General features: G+C 41.8%; 1 protein-coding gene and 1 long non-coding RNA gene across 2 annotated transcripts; one reads left to right on the forward strand and one right to left on the reverse strand.

The window, feature by feature from the left end:
• Positions 1-1,575: 1,575 nt before the first annotated feature.
• Positions 1,576-12,298, reverse strand: GMNN (geminin DNA replication inhibitor). The gene is made up of 7 exons (XM_081295840.1): positions 12,145-12,298; positions 10,818-10,893; positions 7,570-7,647; positions 6,605-6,752; positions 3,586-3,668; positions 2,902-3,012; positions 1,576-1,996 (listed from the first exon to the last, which is right to left on the reverse strand). Exons 2-7 carry the CDS (start codon positions 10,866-10,868, stop codon positions 1,823-1,825), a joined length of 645 nt encoding a protein of 214 aa, XP_081151966.1. The 5' UTR covers positions 10,869-10,893; positions 12,145-12,298; the 3' UTR covers positions 1,576-1,822.
• An 86-nt stretch (positions 12,299-12,384) lies between these two features.
• Positions 12,385-16,523, forward strand: LOC308649929. The gene is made up of 3 exons (XR_014022194.1): positions 12,385-12,693; positions 15,687-15,820; positions 16,057-16,523. It is a non-coding gene; the product is annotated as an uncharacterized lncRNA (long non-coding RNA).
• Positions 16,524-24,757: the final 8,234 nt, after the last annotated feature.

Below are 24,757 nucleotides of genomic sequence, written 5' to 3' on the forward strand. Positions count from 1 at the left end.
AAGAAAACTGTCCATCAACCCAAGAGCCGTATCCTAAGCCAGGCTACACCAATCTTAGCATTTTCACCCTCACCATAACTAGAGTATCCTAATTTATTTTAAAAAATAATTTTCCTATACTTTAGTGCTCTCTGGCTAGTGGCCCACACCTAACACACAGTAACCCTAACCCAGCAACCACTGGCCCCATGTGGCTGCTAAAACATAAAATGAAAACTTCCACTTATTCACTGACCACATTTCAAGTGTCAGTAACTACTGGCTACCAAAGTGGACAGCATAGATACTCCTACTATTCCAGAAAGTTCTACTTGGATGAAATTCTGTTAGTAGCTTCCATTGTCTAAGCCCTTAGTTCAAGCACTATAATAGAGGTCTTACTCCTCACAATAACACTATGAGGCATGCTTTACTCAATATTGGAAATAAGTCCTATAAGGAAACTTACCTAGAACAATTATTTGAAGCTTGACATCGCTCTTTATTGTCAATTTATACAAGACTACTTTCAGCTCCAATGCTGTGTATTTAATACTGTTCTTTATTTTTTCTTCATTCAAAAAAATGGTATACATGGAAAATTCATCATTAATATCAACCCATGCCTCTTCATATTTATAGACTTCACACTATACTAGTACGTGAAACTCTCGTCACTCCACTGGACTTTCACCTGATCCCCCTGCACACACTTTGATTCCAAGAGCAATGTGACCATACTAGCCAGTCAAGCCTTTACTCAGCTAGTCAGATCCACCTGGCAAACAAATACTATTTGTTTTTTTCAAAAACACTATTTTTTTCCCCTACAAATATCTTGTGCTACATTCCAAAACTAATGTCTGAGGTACTGAGGTTGTGGCTCAGTGGTAGATTACTAGCCCAGCAGAGGTGGGGCACTGGGTTCCATTCTCTGCACCACATAAAGATAAATAGATAAAGGTATTTTGTCCATTTATAGCTAATTGAGGAAAAAAAAAGAATATCTGAGTCTGGATGTGGAGATCAACAGTGCTTACAATGAGCCTGAGGTACAATCAGGATTGGGAGTTAAGACCTCGGTTATCTGTTTAAACAGGGATAAATTTGTTTTCTCCCAAGATGGCAGAAGAATAGAAAGCAAACAATAAGCTGGGCATGGTGGTGCACTCTTATAATCCCAGCAAAATGGGAGGCCGAGGCAGGAGGACAGCAAGTTTGAGGCCAGCCTCAGCAACTTCGTGAAACTCTGTCTCAAAGAATATAAAGGGCTGGGATGTAGCTCAGTGTAAAGCATGTGCCTGGCATGTGCAAAGCCCTGGCTTAGATCCCCAGTACCACAAGCACAAAACTACACTAAGAAAGCAAACATAGAGGGCTGGGGATGTGGCTCAAGCGGTAGCGCGCTCGCCTGGCATCCGTGCGGCCCGGGTTCGATCCTCAGCACCACATACCAACAAAGATGTTGTGTCCACCGAAGGCTAAAAAATAAATATTAATAAATTCTCTCTCTCTTAAAAAAAAAAAAAAAGAAAAGAAAGCAAACATAGAAAGAGACATTTTCTATAGACACATCATCTTCGGACATATACAAAGTTCAATAGGAAACCAAAGTTTATTTATCATATATACACAGGTCATATCTGACAACTGAGAAAATGATGTGCTAATTACAAAAAATATCATAGATTAAAAATACACAGTATTTGTATTTAATACAATAATAGTGTCCCAGGATTCAAACATGGAAGTTTGATTCTAGCTTTTGAATTATGTAGTAACTCTGCTACAAAGAACTATAGTGAGGTAAACTTTTGGCAGCATATTTCTCAACAATCAAATGTTACTGAATATCATCTCTCGGTTCTGCATCTGTAGAAGAAGGTGCAGCTCCTTCAGTACATGCGCCAGAAGTTTCTGAGTCTTCTACTTCAGAAATCTCACCAGTTTCCTCTTCTGAATCAAATTCCTGATTATCCGGTGATTCAAAATTATCCAGAGGTTCATTACTCAGTCTCTAAGGAATAAACCAGTAATTTGCTATAAAAACTTTAGAATCCAAGTCATTATCAGTATGCTGACACAGCTGACCCTCAATGTTATATTTTTTTTATTCTTTTCTATATTTTTCTTTCTCCACTTTTTTTTTTTTTTTTTTTACTGGTGCAATGCAGTTGTACGTATGGTGGGATATTTATTGTTCCATATTTGTACATGCACAAAATATAGTACCACAATTTGGCCAGTATCCCTCCTAGCACCTCTCCCTCCCTCTCTGACCCCTTTCCTCTGCTCTACTGATCTCTATTTGCTTTTCATGCGGTCACCCCACCTTTCTTTTCCTTCTTCCTCTCTAGCTTCCATGTGACAGGAAATATTCACCCAACCTTTGACTTTCTGATTTTGTCTTCTTTTGCTTAACATAATGGTTCCATCCATTTTCCTGAAGATGACATAATTTCATTTTTCTTTACAACTGAATAAAACTCCATTGTGTATACAGACCCACATTTTCTTTATCCATTCATCTACTGGAGGGCATCTGGGCTGATTTCATAATTTGACTATTGTGAATTATGCTGCTATAAACACTGAAGTGGCTGTGTTGCTATAGTGTGCCGCTCTTAGTTCTCTGGGATAAATACTAACAAGTGGGACAGCTAGGTCTTGTGGTTCCATGCCTAGTCTTTTGAGGAACCTCAATACTGATTTCTATAGGGGTTATACTAATTTACAAAACCACCAACAGTGTCAAAGTGGACCGAACTGCTTTGAAAGCACAATTTAAACTGGTACTCAGGAGCCAGCATGGAAGAATACTTTAAGGCAGTTAAGAGAGACAAAGACGTCCTGAGCCCACTATTGCTTTAACTCTTCAAGAAAACAGACGATTCTCGATCAGGTGAACTTTAAATTACCTACCTCTATTAACTCTGCCATATACTGTACATGCTCTGCTACTTCTGCCAATGCTTTATTCTCCTTTTTCAGTTGGGCAATTTCATTGTCCTTTTGTTCGATTTCTTTATGAAGCTATATAACAAATAAAAATTCAGTATTTCAGAAATTTACTGTGTAACAAATTATATACCTCCAAGTAAAACTGACACATGTAGCATAAAGTTGGTTCAAGAGATTCATTTTGTGTGAGAATTCAAATAAAGTTCAATATTTCGTAGGTTTACTGTGAAACAAATTATATGCCTCGAAGTAAAACTGACAGACACGTGTAGCATAAAGTTGGTTCTCAAGAGGATTCATTTTGTGTGACAATTCTGGTTACCACAGCTGCCTCTCTAGTCACACTTTCTCAGGCCAACATTAAAGCTAGTTTATGTTGGTCCCGATAATTGTGCTACACAGCAAAAGGTAAACAATCCTGGAAAATTAAAAAAAATCATACTCAGGGCTGGGAATGTGGCTCAAGCGGTAGCGCGCTCGTCTGGCATGCGTGCGGCCCGGGTTCGATCCTCAGCACCACATACCAACAAAGATGTTGTGTCCGCCGAGAACCAAGAAATAAATATTAAAAATTCTCTCTCTCTCTCTCTCCCCTCTCTCACTCTCTTTAAAAAAAAAAAAAAAAAAATCATACTCAGCACATACTTTCTCGTTTTCCTTAAGTGCTTCATAGAGAGCTTTTCTCCGTTTTTCTGCCACTTCTTTCCAATATTGAGAGGATGGGTTTTCTGAAACAAATGTTTTATATGCAACTTTAAAAACCATTGCTTAAAAACTTACAAAATAAAAATCAATCTAACAATTTAAGTTTTATTTTCCCCAACATTTCAAGGATTCATTTCAGCCATTCAGAGGAATTACAACAGAAATCAATGAACACACATATCACCTAGGTTATTCTACATGTCTACGACATTTGTGTTTGGGAATTTTTATTTGGGTTTGTGGTTGTTACTGGCACCAGGGATTGAACATGCAGCTTCCCCGTGCTAAGCACATGCCCTACCACTGACCTATATACCTCCAGCCCTGACATCCACATTTTTGAAAAGTCCACATCAGTTATTTTGCACACTTTTTAAAATTTCAAATTTGTTTCCATGATCTCATTCACATTAAACATTTTCTTGGCAGGAATACTGCGTTAGTATGCTGTACCTCCAGAACCATCAGGAAGCACATACCAACCAATCTGTTACAAAATGGGAGACGTTAAAATTTTTTTTTTTAATGTGGTACCATATACACAATGAAGTTTTTTAATTTTTTTTATTATTATTTGTGGTGCTGGGGATTGAACCCAGGGCCTTATATATGCTAGACAAACACTCTAAACTGAGCTATACCCCCAGCTCCGAGATGTTAAATTTGATCGTGTGTGGGCTGGGGCTATAGCTCAGTGGCAGAGCACTTGCCTCATGTGTTGTCAGGCACTGGGTTCCATCCTTAGCACCACATAAAAATAAACAAATAAAATAAAGGCATTCTGTTCATCTACAACTACAAAAATATTTTTTAAAATAATCTGATCGTGTGAGTAAGATGCCATCTCCCAGATTTCTCCCTTGTAAAGATGCCTTTTCCCCTTAGAAATCTGTACAGGAATGTTTTTGAGTCTGTGTTAATAATACTCTATTCTGCAAATACTTTGCATCCAATTTCAAAGTCCACTGATATTTCTTGCTCATGTCTATTATTTCCACAGTGGACAAAAAGTGATTTATATAATTCCTTCTACATGCCATTATTCTGTTTAAAAAAAAAAAAACAAACTTCCTTACCACAATTTAAAAGAAAATCTATTGGTACAGAATCATGTCCTTTTTTTTAATGTCCTTTTTATATTCAATGCTTTATAATCCATTCTTGTCATTATCCATTTTGATGCTCAAATTTTTACAATTTAGTCCACTGAAGTTGATTCCTGTGTTCTTTTAACATGCCCATCAGCTTTTGAGTACTTCCCTATTTTCTGACACAAGATATTCCAGAATCACTCTGTAATAGCCCTCCTACTGTCCTGGAATCAGCATTTCTCCGAGAAGCTTTAATGAGAATAATGTCCACAACCAGCAACTGGATGCCCGGTATGCACCAAGCTACTGGGGGTTATTTGTTTCTAAGCTCTTTCGGTGGCAGAGCCACTAATGGCCCAACTCCAAGTCAACAGTTCTTCCTCTTCTTCTCCATTCCACACTTGTCCTTCCATTCACCACATTATGATCCTGCCTCCTAACCTCACTCATTTCCTCCATCCTAAAACACATAAAAAATTTTTCCAAAATGACTATGCCAAGTTCAGGGTTTCTTTGCAGTTCTTTCAATTCTTATAATACATCCCAGAGAGAATCTGTGTGGTTTATTCTATAGTACTATTAACGAGCTTCTTTATTTCCATTCAGTTGACCTTTCCTAACTTTACCGAGTCAAATTCTATCTGCAACATTTTTCCTTACTGTCTTCCAGGCAACCCAGAATGAGCCCCTGGTCACTGTGACCTTGAGCAAGCCAATTTACTCCTCTTGGCCTCAACTTCTCATCAAGGTGAAATCCAATCACCTGTGATTAGCAGTAAAGACCCCAGTTGGGCACTGCACCACACCACTGTAACCCCAACAACTCGGGAAGCTGAGGCAGGAGGATCAAAAGTTTAAAGATGGCATCAGCAATTTAGAGACACTAATTCAAAAGTAAGAAATAAAAAAGGACTGGGGACGTACCTCAGCAGTGAAATACCTCTGGGGTTCAACCCCAGTGTCATAGGGGAAAAAGGAAAAAACAAAAACCTCCCACAACGCGAACCAAACATCACAGCGCATGGTGCATTCCTGTGACCCTACCCCTACAGAGGCTGAAAAATCACTTGAGCTCAGGCATCTGAGACCAGCCTAGGCAACATAGTGAGACCCCATGCCAAAAAAAAAAAAAAGAAAAAAGAAAAAGAAAGGAAAAAAAGACATCACTAACTTCCTCCTCTGATTTGACCACCATTCTATTAAAAGACAGTGCTTATTACAAAACATTTCTCATTCACTTTCTTCCTTTTCTTCAACCACACTCCTAATGGCAGTTACTTAATATTCTTGTGGAATATTCAAATTTCTTTCAGTCAAATTCATTCTGTAAATATTTTTCTTCTAAAACACCCATTTCCAAATCTCACAAAGCCTGTGGCATTCTACTGTAAGACATGCCATATTATTTACTGCCTCCTTCCTTAATATCTCTTCCACATTTGGATCTTGCCAAATACATCTTTCCAATATTATTTACAATCATAAGAAATCTTAAATTGTCAAAGACAAACAAGTATTAGGCCAGGCGCCTTGCCACATTCCTGTAATCCCAGAGGCTCAGGAGGCTGAGACAGGAGGATTGAGAGTTCAAAGCCAGCCTCAGCAAAAGCGAGGTGCTAAGCAACTCAGTGAAACTTTTGTCTCTAAATAAAACACAAAATAGTGCTGGGGATGTGGCTCAGTGGTCAAGTGCCCCTGAGTTCAATCCCCGGTACCCCACGTACCCCCAAGAAAGACAAACAAGTAAAATATCTAATAGTATCCCTATTAAAAGGCTATAGGCAGAATCCATAACAGGATTAACAAATATTATTTACCTTATGTTATAAATTTAAGAGAAAGCCGTGTTTTTTCTTTGTTTTACACACCTTTAATCATAAGATCAAATGCTTCTTGGGTGACTCCTCCCAGACTTTTATTTTCACTTGGTTCTGGGTCAATAACATCTCCAGAGCTGGAAGTCTTGGATGTTAACTGGTCATTCCAATGTTTCCTTTTAGATAAGCCTTTAGGCAACTATAATAGAAACATTTATTTATTTTGATTCAATGGACAGAAAAGATAAGTGGTTTTGTCACTTACCAAATATTTTAAAAAGGGAATTCATACAAGGGCTGCAGGTATAGCTCAGTTGGAAAGTGCTTGCCTTACATGCACAAGGTCCTGGGTTCAATCCCCCCCAAAAGGGGGGGGGGCACTCATACACCTTTATCTTTGACATCTGTGAATCTTTTTAAAAATTATACAATTCAAAACTTTACCAAAACGTGTAGCACCACTTTAGGAATTTTATTTGCAGTAGCTATTTTGTTGTTCTTTTTAGATATACATGACAGCAGGGTGTATTTTTGACATATTATACATACTTGGGGTACAACTCATTCTAATTAGAATCCCATTTGTGGTTGTGCAACAGCTATTTTGGACTCAACTTGGTCTAAGACTTAGATAAAAGTACTATTATTATGCTAAAATGCTGACTTTAAATTCAGTACCATGAAAAGGCAGTATTCTCAATCTGCAAAAAGCCTAAACACTTATCCATGATTTAATCTTTTACTCACAAAGAATGAAAGAACATGACATCTTATTCCCAAGTTATTAAACATTACTCCTAAAATTCATAACTTATTACTTCATTCTAATTCTAGTACAGGTATTCATAGCAATTTTGAACTTCTCCACTCAAGTTGAACAATTAGAAACCACTCTGGGGAATATGTAATTGTTATATTTCCAAATTTCAAAAATGTATTTGTTTCAGACAAAGAAATCTTGGGAAAGTTTTTAAAGCAGAGGTAGTGTCACCTTTATCTAGACCCCTACTACATACCTCATTTTCTCTTCCAACAAGAGATCCAGCTGCAGAAGGCTGAATCATCTTCAGAGTTCTTCTTGGAACAGGACTATTCTAAAAGTTGAGATAATTGATTATCTAGTTACTGAGTTGCTACATGGTTATTCAGTTATTAAGTTTCTATATAGTCAGTCTTACTATAATGTGAAAAAAAATCACTAAGCATACTAATATTTGGCTTGCTATATAATTAATATAAGACACTGGTTTAATCAAATGGAAAGTTAATTTCTCAAGATTAAAACAAAGTTTGAAGAAATTCTCAAGAATGGATATCATCCAAATCAAGTACAAACAAGTAACTTCTTATTTTAACATATAATTCTATTATAATCATTTTGCAACTAATTATATCTATTTAAACAAACAACAAAATTTCTAAGCTCTGATTAGAAATTCAAACTATAGATGAAAAATTCCAGTATAATAGGAATATCTATATTCTTTGTAAAAAGTCTTCTAAAAAGAAACTAGAAACTTATAGGTCCTCTACTTTTATAAAACTAAACAGCATAACATTTATGGTATGAACACACAAAAGAGGTAAGCTGGAGGAAAAGGTTCATTATTCATACTGCAAAATACTTTTTCCTCTAATGAAAAGATTCATCTCAGACCTCCTTTAACTCATGACTATGCCAAAAAATTTACCTGTTCACAAAAGAATATATTAAACATGCAGCCCAGAAATATATTGAACATATTTGCAACCATCACCCCTAACCTTAACCCATTCCTTGGAAGACAGCTAAAATGTGAGTGCTTATGGCTGCTAAAATATCCTAAAATGCCATGTTATTGTTTTGGAAAAAATATGGCCTTCCTTATAATATGCAAATACCTTTCTGTATATTTCCTTATCTGAAAGTTCTTTCTACTTTTGCAAAAAATCATTAGTTATATTGCCTCCATGGGATAGCAAACAATGGTGAATACTCAAACAAGGTTAGAAAGAACATGACACCACACCAGCGTGAGAAAGTTACAGACTCCACACTGTACTTCACAAGACCAAGTCCACCTTTCCCACGGTAAAGGTTCTACTGTTGATTATTATCTCACTATTTAACTGAAGGACAAATACCAGCTACTGTGAAAACAAATATTACACCAACATTTCAGTTATAATTTAGATTATAGATTAGTAAACAGTCTCCACACAAATAAAAGAAAATACAGTTTTGGAATCTTAATAATAGATATTAATTTATTTAAATTATTCATGTTAAAAAGGGTAAAGGAAGTCATTCTATTTTCTCTCTCTCTCTCTCTCCCCCTTCTCCCCCCCCCCACCATTTCTAAGATTTAACTTTGATATATACAAGCTTTATAAAATCCGGTCTAAGAAAGGTAATATGCTACATTAGTATTTTCTGGGTACAAAGCATATACTAGAATAAGAGTTGAAAAAGTCAGAAAGTTTCATTCATATGTTTGAGTTTCAACCTTTTTAGAAAGCAACTTGATGTTCTGTGAACTCTCTCCCCATAAAATGTACACAAAAGCACACTCAGATTTTTGCATACAGCTGGCAAGGAATCCAAGAACCCTGAATCTGAATATTTGAAAACCTTCCCAATTGGGCTGGGGATGTGGCTCAAGCGGTAGCGCGCTCGCCTGGCGTGCGTGCGGCCCGGGTTTGATCCTCAGCACCACATACCAACAAAGATGTTGTGTCCGCCGAGAACTAAAAAATAAATTAAAAAAAAAAAAAAAAAGAAAACCTTCCTAAGAAAAAATTTAAATAAACACACCCAAAGTACAGTAGGAAGATGTCTCACCCTAAATGGAAGCTAATACAATTAAATTCATGGCTTATCAATGTCAAATACTATTCAAGAAAAATAACATAAGGCTCCTGAGAAAACCACAATAAACGAAAACAGTTTATCAAAAGACACTTGCTTTCACTTATCAATGTAAGTTTACTGACTCTAATTTAAATCTGCAAACTGATACTTTTTCCTGAAAATATAATGTTTCCCAGAATCCTCATATAGTTTCAGCTGTGTGGCAGTCCCTAACTAAATTATAAATTCATTTAGAATCACAAAATAGACCCAGTCAAAATTATAAACTCAAAAATTAAACAAACTTGGGCTGGGGTTGTGGCTCAGTGGTACAGTGCTCGCCTAGCATGCATGAGGCACTGAGTTCAATCCTCAGCAGCACATAAAACTAAAACTAAAAATAAATATTAAAAAAGTTTTAAACAAACTCTGTCCTATTGTACTAAGAATAAATACTTAAGATTTACAATGAGAGCATCATACAGAGATTCAAAAAGTCTTACAAAAATAGGTTAGATAGTAATGAATATGAGGCACTCTAGAAAAATGTGCAAAATAATACAATATAGTCTGTGTTTGAGTCCCCCTACTCAAACTAATTCTTATGATATTTACAAGATTTTAATACAATAATTTCATGAAATCTAAGAAATAATCTTGCATATAGAAAATCCTAACCGATTCTAATTAAAAACTATTAGAACTACCAAACGAGGTTAGCAAGGTTAAACTATAGACATAAAAAAACAAAAACAAACAAACAAAAAAAAAATTTTATTACTGTATTCCTATTTGGTAGCAATGACAAAACCAAGAATGAAATTTAAGAAAATGATTCTAATCATGGCAGCATCAAAAATATTGAAATACTTAGGAGATCCTATCTAAAACTTCAGTAAGGTTCACAGAAATTATAGCCAAGTTAAGTTTGGCTAAATCAGGTAAAAAATACCTTTTGAACCTCTAGTTCTACTTACTTGGGAGGCAGGCCAGTCATTTGAGCCCAGGGAAGTTTCTGAACCAATCTGGGCAACCTAGTGAGCCCCTACTCAAAAGTAAAAATATAGCTGGGTGTGGTAGCACAGGCCTGTGATCCCAGCACAGGGAGAGGCTGAGGCAGGAAGATCATGAGTTCAAAGTCGGCTTCAGCAATTTAGTGAGGCCCTGAGCAACTCAGTGAGACCCTGTCTCTAAATAAAATACAAAAAAGGCTGGGGATGTTGCTCAGTGGTTAAGGGTCCCTGGGTTCAGTCCCTGGTACCAAAAAATAAATAAAAATTTTAAAAGGGCTGGGGAGGCAGCTTAGTGGGGCAGTACAGGCATGTGCCCAGCACATGCAAGGCCCTGTTTTCAGTCCCCAGTACTGCAAAAACAAAATACAAACCTTTTCACCACATGCCTTCTACAGCACATTACAGCGATTCTGTCACATACCTTCACATTCTCTTGGACTCCCTCTGGTTTCTGCTTCATACTGGGATTCATTATACAGCTGGCAATGTGCAAGGGTCTAGTAAGTAAGAAACAGAGCATGGTTTGCACCTGAGATTGAGTACAGATTTTGTTTTTGTTGTTGTTGCTAAAAATATTCATAATCATAAATTTTGAACTGATGGTGTCCTGGATTAAATAAAGAACTCAAACATCTGAGAAATGGACCTCAGGAAACGCAAAGCAGATACTTGGGTATGTCCAAGTCCACCCTAAAGGACAGCATCCCAACTTTGCTGTTGCAAAGGCAGAGTTAAGCTGTAACAAGCTGGGCACTGGCCATCACTTAGTGGTGACAATATCAAAATGAGGTCATTCACGTACGTTTTCAGGCAATGTTTAACCACCCCCCAGACCTGAAGGACTAAAAGCAAGGGAGCAGGAGGCAGAGGTACCTAACTCGGAGTCCCCCGCCATGTCTGTACCCCTCCAGCAGTCCTCCCGCCGTTTGCGGTCATCCCTTTGCTCGGGGCGGTGGTCTCGACTACACTTCTTTACTACCCCGGGGCGTTGGGGAACGAGGGGCGCAGCAGTAAGACGGCTAACCGAGCGGTGCACTGCTACCGTCTACTGCCTCGCGGCCCCGGGTGCTCAAATCAGGACGGGGGCCGGGGGCCGGGCCCCGCGGCTGAGAGAGGGTGACGGCCACGGAGCCCAAGTCACCTAGGTGCTTCTCGGCGAGACCTGGGATTCGGACAGCCGCGCCCCAGCGAGGCCCTCGGGTGCCTTCGCCCGAGGCTGAGCCGCCGGTCCGTCGCGGCCACCCCGCGGGTGGCCAGCACCCACCCTCTGCTTCAGACTCGCCAGTGTGTAAAGTCATTAAACCCCAGGACCCGGCCGGGTCCCCGGGCAGCGCGACCCCGGGTCACCGCGGCACGGGATTGCCAGGCCGTCGCCGCGGGCCCCCGTCTGCCACCCGCTCAGAGCAAGGTGACCCCGTCCCGCCCGGTGTCCGCCCCCAGCTGCACCCGCCCCACCGGAACCCGGACCCAGCCGGTCCCCTCCAGCGCCAGCACCACCACGGTACTAGCGGGTTCCAGCCGCGCCCCGCCCCACCGCGCCTGGACGGCGCCGCCAGCCAATGGGGAGCGCAGATGCGAGCGCGCCAAAACCGGCCCAGCCAATGGCAGGGCGCTCTCCCACCCCAGGCTGCCGAGCGCGCCCCACAGCCCCAAGCCTCACGTTCGCCGCCCTCCGCCGTCGGAGGGGCCTCAGGTGGCGCGAGCGGCAGTGGCTGTCCTCCAGACCCTGCCCCCCTGCCTACACTCACCCGAAGGAAACGCTGTTTTCGCGGCCAGCGCAGGCAGGCGTGGCGGGGGTGCCTCTCACCAGGCGTGCGGGCTGAGGCGCCGGCCTCCGCCGGCAGCAGCGAGTGGCGCGGGAAGGAAAGGCCAGGCTTCTCGCTCACCCGCCACGGACGACACGTGATCCTGACGCAGGGCGGGGCGGGGCGGGGCCTCGGCCGGCGAATCGCCTCGCCTCCGCCCGTCCCTACTGCGCCTGCGCGGGGGCCGGCCGCCTGCGCCGCGCTGGGCGGGGACGCAGCGGCTGGTTACAGGTTGCGGTCTGTTCCCTGCGACCTCCCCCCATTCTGCCCTCCAACCCTCCCTGCTGACCCTGTCCTCCATCCCAACACTGACCCCGACTTCTAGGACGCTGCAGTGCCACTCTCTCCTCCGACCCTGCCTGGACCCTCGGGGGGAAGGAGGTGGCCACTCTGCACCCCCGCCCTGTAAGGAGTGCTTCCTCCGCTGTGCACCTGCCGCGGGGCCTGCCCAGCTCGCGCTGGGCTGCTTTTCGACGTGTTAAAATGAACGAGGTATAATTGTACGGTTCTCGCTTTATTTGGGAGAAATATGTAAAATCTAAATCCAAACCATCCATCGACTGGAAAACTCAGAAGGCTAGTTTTCTGGAATAAGAATTCTGATAACCGGTGGCGAGTGTAAGTAAGCCAGACAGTCAGAATAGTGACCTGACTTATAGTCTGTGCATTCATCCATATGTAGGGATCATTGCCAAAGAATGTAGGCAATGACTACATTGGAATAGGAATTGACTGATGTAGAACCCAAATGGATCATGCATAGCCCATCCCTTCCCTCCCCCCCCCCCAGCAGGGAGGGATTGAACCCAGGAGCACTTTACCACTGAGCTGTGGTCCCAACCTTTTTTTATTATTTTGAGACAGCGTCTCACTAAATTGATAAGGCTGGCTTCCAACTTGAGGTCCTCCTGCCTCAGCCTCCTGAATTATAGGCATATACCACTGGGACCTCCCATAGCCCCATCATTTTATAATATATATGAAAAGTTATTTTCAGATTGCCTGGACTGGAAAACATAAAGCAGAGTACATTGTGGTTCTTCCAGAACAACAACAACAATAAAATACTAAGAAAGAAAAATGTCTTCATATGAAAGTGGTGAGCAAACCAGAGATATAGGATCTAGAGTTACTGTAGTTAAAGGCTTAAAGTGGCACCAAGAGAACTGGTCCCTTCCCAGACTTAGGGAGCCTACCTATCCAAATGCTGTCTGTAGTTGCTAGTCATATTGGTTAGTTTTGGACTGGTGATTTTTTTCTTTATATGTTTCAGTATTTTAATTTTTTTTTTAATTGACATACTGAAGGAGACAGTACCTGCTTGGAGAAAAAGTTGTGATTTCCCTAGAGTCTGTTAAAACCATTTCAAGTTTAGGTTAGATCCCTTCTAAATGATCAAGTAGTTTATGTGACAAATTAACAGACCCATACCAATGCTGTCTAGTTAGGAAGCCATTAGCTATATATGGCTGTTGAACACTTGAAATGTGTCTAGTCTTCATTGTAATATGTTGGAATGTAAAATACATGCTGGATTTCAAAAGACTTACTAAAAGTGCTAGGTAGTAAAGCACTTGCCCAGCATGCCCAAAGCCTCATAACTTTGATATTTTTATACATTAGGTCAAATATAAGTCATTAAATTATTTTCATTTATTTGTTTTTCTTCTTTGTAATATGACTACCAGGATTTTTTTTTTTTCTAATTAGAAATGTGTCTCACATTTTTCCCTAGGGGACACAGCTGCTCTAAACCATCATACTGAGCACCAGCCTACTGTATGCTCTCAGCTTGTGTGATAGATGTTTTACTTCCTTTTTTACACAGCTAAAAGATGTGTAAAAAAGGAAGTAAAACAACTAGGAAATAGCCAACTGAGACTTTCCATCTTTAGGCTTAAAGTCCACAAGTGATGCGAAAATATTCCTCTCTGAAGAGACATACTGTCCTAGCCTCAAACTTCCAAACCACATTTCAAAACTCCTGGTTTCCTGTTGATTTTGAAGAACAAATCTAAAAGGAAAGTAATTTTGTAGGGGTCTGAAAAAAAGTTCCAAGTAGTTATGTGATCAGAATGTTTCTCTAGACTGCCAAATATACTGCAGTCTTATTTCTAGTAGAGAAACCAAAGATATTGATAGGCATAATTTTATCCAGTGATATTAACTCATATATAATCCTGAAATTTAATACAGTCTTATGCTATACAACTTTTTAAAAAATTCATGCATATTTTCCCATAATCTTGAGCTGCTTCTTATCTTGCTCAATAGCATTTATAATTAGTTTGTGAAAAGAGGGAAGAAAGAAAATCAGGATAACGTATAACTGAAAAATAAACTCAAATCACTTAGCATAGTATAAAGCAGAATGATAAATTGAATTGTTGGTGAAGACCAACAGAACCAATTGAGGTGACAGAGAGTAAATGTATCTTTTAAAAATGTGTTATTTATTGTAGCTAAACTAAATTCCCAAGGTTTTCAGCCAGATTGCTGGAAATTGCTTAACTATTAACATGATAATCTCTATTGTTCTGAAAAGTGGAGAACAAATAACATTTCATTATTTTCTTATTCAAAGGCTCAGCAGGATAATTTGTAAAGCCATCCATCTTGCCCAGCTCTGAGTTGTATTCAAATCATTTAACCTAGTTGTAAGTGTTCTATGATACTGCTGTGGTTGGGAAAATAAATAATAGCAGGAAAAAAGGTCTAAATTCCAACCCTATCAAAATTGGGGTTTAGAGTTGTAGAGTAGCATTTTAATAGTAGTTAATATAAGTGAGTAATGTTGAAGATGATAAGTCAGCTAAAATAAAAGAGTAAACAGGATTATAAAGTACCAAGGAAATGAAAAATAAAATACATGATGGGTATAATCCTTTGTGAACATAAACCTCTAACTGAAGCCATTAGTTCCTCTTCTCATTGTATTTTTGTTGTTGTTTTGGGGTTTTTTTGTTTGTTTACTGCTAGGGACTAAATCCAAGGCCTTGTGCCCCACTGAATCCCAGCCTCCATTGTATTTCTATTTACATTGGTGTTTTCATTTTCAGGTTTTGAAATAGTGACAATTAACCCTGTGAAGTTTGTTATTTACCAAAGACATATTTCAGCTCCATAGCTGTCATTTTGGGTGAAAAAAAAAATGATGAAAGCCACACATCGTGATGCATGCCTGTAATCCCAGCTACTTGGGAGGCTGAGGCAGGAGGATCCCAGAATTGAGCCCAGCCTCATAACTTAACAGGGCCCTGTCTCAAAATAAAATTTCAAAAAATGATCTGGGGATGTAGCTCAGTGATAGAATGCATACCTAGCATGCCTGAAGCCCTGAGTTCAGTCCCCACTACTGCAAAAGTAGAATAAATTAACAAGATTAAGGCCAAGGAAACTTTTGAAAATTGTTCTCTATCTTGACTGCACTGGTGGTTACAGACTACACAATTGCCAAAGTTCATTTACCTGTACACTTCAAACAGATTTTACCATGTGGAAGTTCTCCTCGGTAAAGCTGGAAAATAAAGGAGCTGGTGATTCCTGTAAGGCCCTGGGAGGGTCTACAAGTGGAGCTGCCTACCTCTGGAGGCCAGAGCCAGCCTCAGCCAACAAGTAGGTATGTCCCAGAGGGGAACAGGGCAGGGCTAAGGAACAACTCAAGTGGCCTAGAGCTTGAGAAAAGTCAACAGCATGGGCACCAGAGAGCTGAAAGCAGCCTCCTCAAAGCCAACCCGTGTTAACCCTACGTTAGTATCTGTGTCTTCTGGGAATCGTTTGACGTACGCTGTTTCACTTTAACCAGCACATAAACTCTGCTAAACCAGCCGTGATCACAGTCTCTGTTTTCCCTAGACAACCTGGGTGATAGCCTGGTGCCAGTTACCAGTTACTGCCTCTCAGCTCCAGATTTGCTGTCAAGGTCCAGAGGGAGGTTTCCCAGGCGCTCTGCACATACAGACCACAGGGACTTCACCACTGTCTCACCTGCTCAGTGATGTCTGCATCTTGTGTGGGGGAGAAAGAAACTCTTTGGCCTATCTCAGAACCCAAGAAAGTAAAAAACAAAACCTAAGGAACACAACATAAAGAACAGCCAGTGCCCCTGCCCCTGGAGTAGGGCATCCAGGGAAGACCCCACTACCAGTTGAGATCCAGACCTTGTTGGAGAAGGGGCATAGCAGTGGCACAAAAGTACCCCTGTACTCTGAGACGGGGCTGTGGCTCAGTGGCAGAGCACTTTGCCTGGCATGTGTGAGGCACTGGGTTCGATCCTTAGGACCAAATAAAAATAAAGTGAGGGCATTCTGTCCATCTATAACTATAAATTGTGTGTGTGTGTGTGTGTGTATATATATATATATATATGTATATATATACATATATATATATATATATATATTCTTTTTTTTTTTTTTTTACATAAAAGTAACCCTATACTTCACCCATGGAACTTGCCAGAAGTCCACGTCTCCCTAGAGGTATTCCAGGACAAATCTGCTGGACGGGAGAGTGCAGGCCGCCTCCAGCCGCTGCAGGTGAGAACCTGGTGCTGGAATGCAGCACCATCACCCCCCCAGAACCCCCAGGCAAACCCTCTCCTCCTGCAGGCCAGCAGCAAAGAGGACAGGTCTAGACCTGCTTCAAAGTGCAGGCAAAGAGGATGAATTTGGAGCTGAGAAGCAATAGGTTGATAACTTGTCACAGGTGTCACTAAGACCCAGGTTCAAATCTTTTTTCCTCTGTGGTACTGGGGAGTGAACCCAGGGAATCTCCCACGCTCACATGCTGAGTAAGCACTCTACCACTGAGCTACATCTCCAACCCCTTGTTTTAAAGCTTTATTCTGAGACAAGGTCTCACTAAGTTGCCCAGCTTGCCTTGGACCCATGATCCTCTTGCCTCAGCCTCCCAAGTCACTGGGATTGCAGGTGTGTGTACATGACCATGCCCAGCCAGGTTAAAATCTCAACTTGGCCACTTTACTTACTTCTTGAATGAATTTGTTACTCACTTTGATTTCAGTGTTCTGTCTAAAATGAGAATAAACAAAGTATGAATAGAGTTCATAAAAATAAATACAAATGTCCTTTAGACACCTGGGAGAGGGTTTAATCTCATTTAAAAGAGAGAAGCTCAAGTTAAAACAATATTGAGAGATCATTTCTCACCTTTTAAGTTGGTAAGATCCTACATTGTAGCAGGCAACCTCAGGAAAGGGGGTCTCACCTTCCAGCAAAGGCAAAGAGCTTCCCTCAGTGTCACATCATGAGTCCTCAAGCTCAGCGCCCTGCGGCATGTGCAGACCCCCGTGCCTGCTGATCACGTCTGCAGTGGGAACAGGCTGCACCAGGAAGCATGGGCTGCTGCTTTTGCTCTGGGTATAAAGGTCTTTGTCTCTGACCCAGGAATCTCATGTCTTCTGCCATATCAATGAAACATAACAGAATAGCTTTCTAGCTCATATGGAAAATCCCCGACCTTCCACAGTTCTCAACTGGTCCCATCTCTAGATTGTCCCCAAACCAGTAGATTTGGGCCAGAGTTGTGTGACTATAAACACAGGAGATGACAGTTTGCATAGCTGTAACTGCAAGATGATTCTGATGAACTTCCCAGGTTGAAGTCAGCATGAAATAATCTCAAGATGCCCTGCCTTTCAGAATCTGAAACCTCCTTGTAGCTTTGTATCTTAGGTTTGGCTGTCAGCTGTTTTTGTTTGTTTTTTGAGAGAATATTTTTTTTAATATTTATTTTTCAGTTTTGGGCGGACACAACATCTTTGTATGTGGTGCTGAGGATCGAACCCGGGCCGCACGATTGCCAGGCGAGCGCGCTACCGCTTGAGCCACATCCCCAGCCCCTGTTTTTGTTTGTTTTTTTTTCTCAGTACTGGGGGTGGAATCCAGGGGCTCTTTACCACTGAGCTACATCCCCAGCCCTTCTTTCATTTTAAATTTTGAGACAAGATATCACTAAATTGCCCAGGCTGGCCTGAACATTCCACCTTCCTGCATCTGCCTCCCATTTTTTATTTTTAGACACACACAAATATTAAACAAAAATAAAATGCCAATGAATTACAAAATGTATACACAATGGGCCATACATCATGGAGTGGGGGGGGGCCTGCATGTGGGTTCCCCCAACTCCCTCTACCTCTTTTGTCCTTAGGACCCAACCATGTGCTCTTACTGTGTCCGTACAGTCAGTCCCAGCCATGAGTATAATTGTGTGCTGAGTCCTGTGAGTCCTCCTAGTGACCCTCTGTATGTTTTACTTTTTCATTTGGGCAACCTTGATGGAAAAGATTCAGCAAGTTCTAGCAAACATTCATTCCCTAAGTGCCACTTCTTAAAATAATTCCATAGAGGGGTAAGGGTGGTTGAGTATGTGCTTTGCATGTGCATCCGATCTCCAGCTTGAAAAACACATGATAATAAAGATGGTAATTCCTCAAGAATAACTATCTGGGTAGTTTTTGTTTATCCAGTTTTCAGTTATGTCTTAAATAGTCAAGGTCACTTGACTTACAGAAAGGTTTTTTTTTTTTTTGCTTCTTTTTAATTTGTTCTAATTAGTTATACATGACAGAATACATTTTGACACAATGTGCACAAATGGAGCACAATTTCTCCTTCCTCTGGCTGTACTGGTGCAGAGTCACACCAGTAATCATTCATGTATATAGGGTGATAATGTCTGTCTCATTCTACCATCCTTCCAATTCCCACAGCCCCTCCCCTTACTCTCCTCTACACAAACCAAAGTTCCTTCATTCTTCCCTATCCTTCCTCTACTGCCCCAGTATGGATCAGCATCTGCTTATCAGAGAAAATATTTGGCCTTGAGTTTTTTGGAATTGGCTTATTTCACTTAACATGATATTCTCTAATTCCATCCATTTACCTGCAAATACTATAATTTTATTCTTCTTTAAGGCTGATTAATATTCTTTTATATATATGTACCACATTTTCTTTATCCATTCATCTGTTGAGGGGCACCTAGGTTGGTTCCATAGTTTGGCTATTGTGAGTTGAGCTGCTATAAACATTGATGTGGCTGTGTCACTGTAGTATGCTGATTTTAAGTACTTTGGGTATAAACCAAAGAGTGGGATAGCTGGGTCAAATGATGGTTCCATTCCCAGTTTTCTGAGGAATCTCCAATACTACTTTCCAGGGTGGTTGCACCAATTCACAGTCCCATCAGCAATGTGTGAATGAACCTTTTTCCCTACATCCTCACCAGAAAGCTTTTAAAATAAACTATTTATAAACAAAATAAGAATTTATGAAACTGATTGGTTATTCCTGAAGACAAAATATGGTGTGATTTTTTTTTATTGTGACATGGCATAATGACTAAGTTGGTTTCTGTCTTCGAAGCCAATGAAGAGGGGTTTTAGTTTAGTCTGTTCACTGGTTTATTTAAATGCTGGAGCCTGTTGACTTAGGTAACTGGAGTTTTTAAATTTCAGATCTTCTGCTTTTTGCCTTTAATACAAATGTCTGCTTTGAACCATTTATCTGTGATATGAGACCTACAAACAATGAGGTCCAGCACAAAAGTCCCCCACCTCTTGTCTATCTTGGCTAAAATTATAGACTGCATTAATATAATCTGCGCAAAGATCTTGCATGAAGAAGTGTCACATGGTTTGCTTAAATTCCTCAATAGAAGACAGCAGGATGCTCACTGCTTTTAGACACACAGGTCACAATACTGCCCAGAAGGAAGCCTTAGGGAAAGATCTGAAGTGATTTGTATGGCATGAAACTGAAGCAGATCCATCTCCAAGAGTCCTCACATAACAACGAAGCCTGGCCAACAACTCCTTTATGGCCTTGTAGGACCTAAGCACGGGGTCCAGCTCAGCTGTACTCAGATGCACAGACACTATGAGACGGAAATGTGCTTCATTTAAAGCCACTACGATCATGGCGATTACTATGTAGCAACAGAAAACTAATAAAACACTCTACTGGTGAGGCTGCAAGAAAACAAGCACTTTCATGTGGTTAATGGGATGTAAAATGTTAACAGCATTGGGCACTATCTGGCAATGCATTTCTACAATTGTATGCAGTTGACAGTTGACCTAGCCACTCCACTTCAGGAATTGACTCTGAAGATATAGCACCACAAATCCAAAATAACATGTCCAGGGCTTTTCAGTGCGGTAATTTATGATATCTAAATATTAAAAACAGCCTAGTAGCACGTCCATAGTAGATGTGGATGGGATGTATCACAGTAGATCTTCACACTAGTGCTGTGGAGTCTCAAAAACAGGATCAAGAAGATCTGTGAGTTGGAGAAAGTCCTATAGGATATATCATCAAATGAAAAAGAGCAGAGTGATAGTATTTTGCTTCCTTGTATAAGAAGTAAAAGTATGTGCATGCATTTGCTTAGTTTTTTAAACAAAGCAACACCAAAAGGCTAATTCCAAAACTAATGAAAATAAAAAATGGTTATTTGCTGGGCATGGTGGCACACCCTGTCTCTCCTAGCAACTTGGGAGGCTGATGTAGGAGGAGCACAAATTCAAGGCCAACCTGAGCAACTTAGTCTGTCTCAAAATAAAAAATAAAAAGGGCAGGAGATGTTTCTCAGTAGTAGAGCACCCATGCGTTCAAAGCCCAGTGCCAAAACAATAAAACAACTTCAAAACAAATACATGGTAGCTTAGAGAGGCGGGGATAGGATGGGAGGTGTAAATGGGAGTGAGATTTTGAGTGGATATTCTTTATACTTTTGATCTATTATATGTTTTATAGAGCAAAACAAAAAAATGAAAAACTGTTACTGATAGGGATGCTGAAATACTTAGGGAAAGACACATCTGGAGCGTTTTAAAAAATGCTTAAACACAAGATGGATGGATGGAAGGAGAGAAGGATGTTTAAAGTAAACAGTAAGATGTTAATGGTAGGACCTTGGTACTGGGCATTTAGGTGTTTACCCATTTCTCAGCTTCACTCTCTGCTTGAAATATTTATAAATTAAAAAAGTAAATAAGGGCTGGGGATACAGCTCAGCTGTAGAGCGTTTGCTTGGCACGCACAGTCCTGGACGCAATCCCCAACACCACACACACAAAAAAAAAAAAAGGAAAAAAGAAAAAAAAAGTGTTGAGGGGAGGGAGGAAAGAAATGAAGGAAAAAAGAGCCACCCTGTGTTCCAATTTGATAATGCGACCACATAGAGAAAATAATTTATTCAAGCACGTGTTGGACATGGACACAGTACTGCCGTACACCCTTCCTGGGACTGTGTTGTAAAGAAAAAAAAAAATACAAAGGAGTCTTGAACTTTTCTTACGGGAAATCTCTGCCTTTATAAGTAGTGAGCCCGAATTCCTGAGTGACAGTAAATACCAGGCCACAGAATTCTCCTTGAAGTGCCCTGTTTAGATTCAATTTCAGAATGCAAATGACCTTATTCACAGTAATTTACCAAGAAATAGCCGTGGCACGCGGCTCCACGAGGAACTCTCAGCACCCACGAGGTGGCAGTGCTGTCTAATCTAATGAAAAAGCAGACCTTGAATTTGCAAGACTCATCTACCAATCTACAGAGATTTTTCTCACCTGATGAGCAAACTAGACTTTCATTAACGTCTATATAATGTTCTTTAGAATTTTAATGACAAAGAAAGATGGAGTCTGTTTCCCCACATGAGGACCATGTTAAATGAAATGGAGTCGTGGGATTGTAGGGACAGTCAGAAGTCAGCTAGTCCTTTGTCTACCTCCAAACAAAATAACATTCCTGCATTATTTTTCTCTGCCTGGGAAAGATGACATTTCTCCAACATTTAACGTAAAGTCAAGCAGTTCCTGAATTCACTGTTCCTAAAACGGACAGTTTCTGGGTAATCACCATATGCAGGTACTGGCCTGGGTCCTGCTGCCCTCCCTCAGCGGATGGACTGTTGGGCTTCCTGGGGAAACGAAAGGGTTGCTGCGGCTCCTGGTGACCTGGTGATGTGGCTGTTCTGCTCTTCTCAGCTCAACCAGAAGGAAAATCCTGTGACCTACAAGAAAGCGAGGCCCAGTGGGAGAACAGAACAGGGGCATCTCAGCAATGTGAGAATGGAAGGGAGCCGGAAGAGCCGCTCCAGCCCTGCGGGGAGGAGCAGGCCAGGCCTCCCAGGGTCAGGAAGTCTCCCGGAGGATCAAAGGTAAGTGGAAGCTTACAGGTGGGGCCAGGTGGAGTGGCAGGGAGGGGAAGGGCCATTCGGGCTACAAAGGCGTCTGTTGGCATCTGTGTCCCTGGCTTCCAGCCCAATGTCTAAGCACCCGACAGACTTAAGCAGAAGGAATTCTGACACTATCACAGCATGTGACCTTGGACAGAACTCTCCACTTCTTTGGGCTTGATGTCCTTGCCCTGAAAGTGAGATTGCCTCTGGGAGATTGTGCAGAAGGCATGAGAAGGCTCCACCCCAACCCTAAGGATTGATGGTACTAAGAGACAGGCTAAGAAAAAGGACCCGCACCGGAGGCCTGAGGTTGGAGGGGCCCGAGAGGCAGGGAAACCAGGAGGCAGCATCTTGGAAGCAAGCCCTGTAAGAACTACGCATGGATCCACCGTCAAGAGTCAAGTGATCTCATGCACACAGAAAGGAATCCATGACTTCATCAGTAAGACGTTGCTGTGGGATCTGGTCGGAGAAGATGGGCAGTGCGGTGGGTACAAGGCTCGCAGTGCAGGGGCGTTAGCGAGTGCAGGACGGAGATCCAGCACTGAGGGGAAGACCAGGTCGTGGGAGTGGGCTTGAGGGCGTGGCTGTTGCGGGAAGAAGTCAGTAGGTAGGGAGAGAAGAGGGCAGTAGGTGAGAGAGGGGTGAGCCTGACAAGCACTGGAGCTAAAAGCAGGCGGGCTGGGGTGGGCGTGAGGTCCCAGAAGCCAGCTCCTAGTTTATAAAACACCCAAAGGGGATCACTTTGTAACACACACACACTCTCTTCCCATTACGTAGCAAAATTATTTTCAGAAATAATCAAAGAAAGCAAATAATAAAATTGTAGAAAGTAAACACAAAATGTGAATATGTTCTATTATTGGACTTTGTAGATATGATTATGTGAGTTAAACTTTTTGAACCCAGGGCCTCATACATACGAGGCAAGCACTCTACCACTCAGACATATCCTCAGTCCTTTCTTAGATTGAGACAGAGTCTCACTAAATTGCTGAGGCTGGCCTCAAACTGTTATGCTCGAATTCGGGACCCTCCAAAAGACCACCAGAGACCAAGATGGTTGTAAGCAGCCAAGAGGTGTTTATTGGGAGCTAGCTCAGTCCTCCACGTGCACAAACAGCAACTGGTGACGCTGAGAGGCCCTGAGCCCAGGGTATGCAGCAATTTTATACACTCTTTGGGGAAGGCAGGGACTTCACATACATCATAGCATCTCTTAGCAAATCATCACATACCGCGGGAAAATCATAAAACAACTCTAAAACATGATTAGCACACTCACTGGTGGGAAAAAGTTGGGTAGGGGTGATTGGTTACTACAAGAGGGGGATTCATTTGAACTGATTGGTTTAAGCCAAGAGGGGTGTTCTTGCTGAACTACATGGTTTCCCAACACCATAAACTACTGGGAGGGTCATCTGGCATCCCAGGTATTTCCCTGTCTCATGCTGATTGGTGGCTGCAAGGGGATTGCTATGGGTCCCCACCTAGCCTGACTGAGTCAGGGACACCTGGGGCAGCAGATCTCTCCTGTTATTTGTAGATAAACAACTTATAGCAGGGTGGGTATGTGCCTAGGAGTGCTCTGTGGGTCTTTCCTAGGACAAAGGTCATGTCCGTTCCTTGGACAGGCTTTGCTCTGAGGTAGGGGCTGGTTTTTCAAAACCTGTCATCCTCCTGCTTCAGCCTCCCCAGTCTCTGGGATTGCAGTATGCACCACTGCGCCCTACTGGCTTTTGATTTTATATCTCTATGGACAAGACACCTTCATTCCCTGCTCCCAGGGGGGTCTTCTCAGTCCCTCAGGGACCACTAGGATAGGCTTATACTGTAGCCAAAGGCCTGAAGGATGCTTAGTCAGGGCAAGTTTGAGGCTGGTGCAGGTAATGGGAGCAAGGTTACCTGCCAGGGAGGAAAGCTGGTGCTGGCCAGGCCTGTACTTAATGAGTCTCCTGAAGATCCAAGAAACACCAGTGAGAGGCAAGGATGTGCAGGGCCTCCAGGTGCAGCATGGAGACACCCTGAGGCTCACCAGTCCCTCTCTACCCCAGGCCTTCTAAAATCAAGATTACCAACAGGCCTCTGAAAATTGAGTGATCAACCTAAGTTGGGGTGGGGGCTCTCCTGCTCCAAGTTCACCCAGGCGTTTCTACTCACTAAGCTGACGGGTGGTCCTGTCGGCCACCATTTGCTTTAGGGAGCATCTCCGCAGGCCCTTTTCCTGGGGACCCTCTTGGAGGGGTCAGCCTCCCTGTAAGCTGGGTGGCCTTACTTCCCGGCAGGGCAGCCTAGCAGCATGGCTGGGACCGCTCTCCTCAGAGCAGACTCTGGGCTCCCAGA

This window comes from Spermophilus citellus (genome assembly GCF_964194105.1).
Source record: "Spermophilus citellus genome assembly, chromosome: 5".
NCBI lineage: Eukaryota > Metazoa > Chordata > Mammalia > Rodentia > Sciuridae > Spermophilus > Spermophilus citellus.

Bases quoted from the DNA above. Each gene is read 5' to 3' on its own strand.
- GMNN (XM_081295840.1), bottom strand. From the start codon at position 10,868: ATGAATCCCAGTATGAAGCAGAAACCAGAGGGAGTCCAAGAGAATGTG. The intron at 7,648-10,817 runs GTATGTGACAGA...CTCAACTTTTAG, and splicing joins GAGTCCAAGAGAATGTGAAG to AATAGTCCTGTTCCAAGAAG. The intron at 3,669-6,604 runs GTGTGTAAAACA...CATTTGTTTCAG, and splicing joins ATTTGATCTTATGATTAAAG to AAAACCCATCCTCTCAATAT.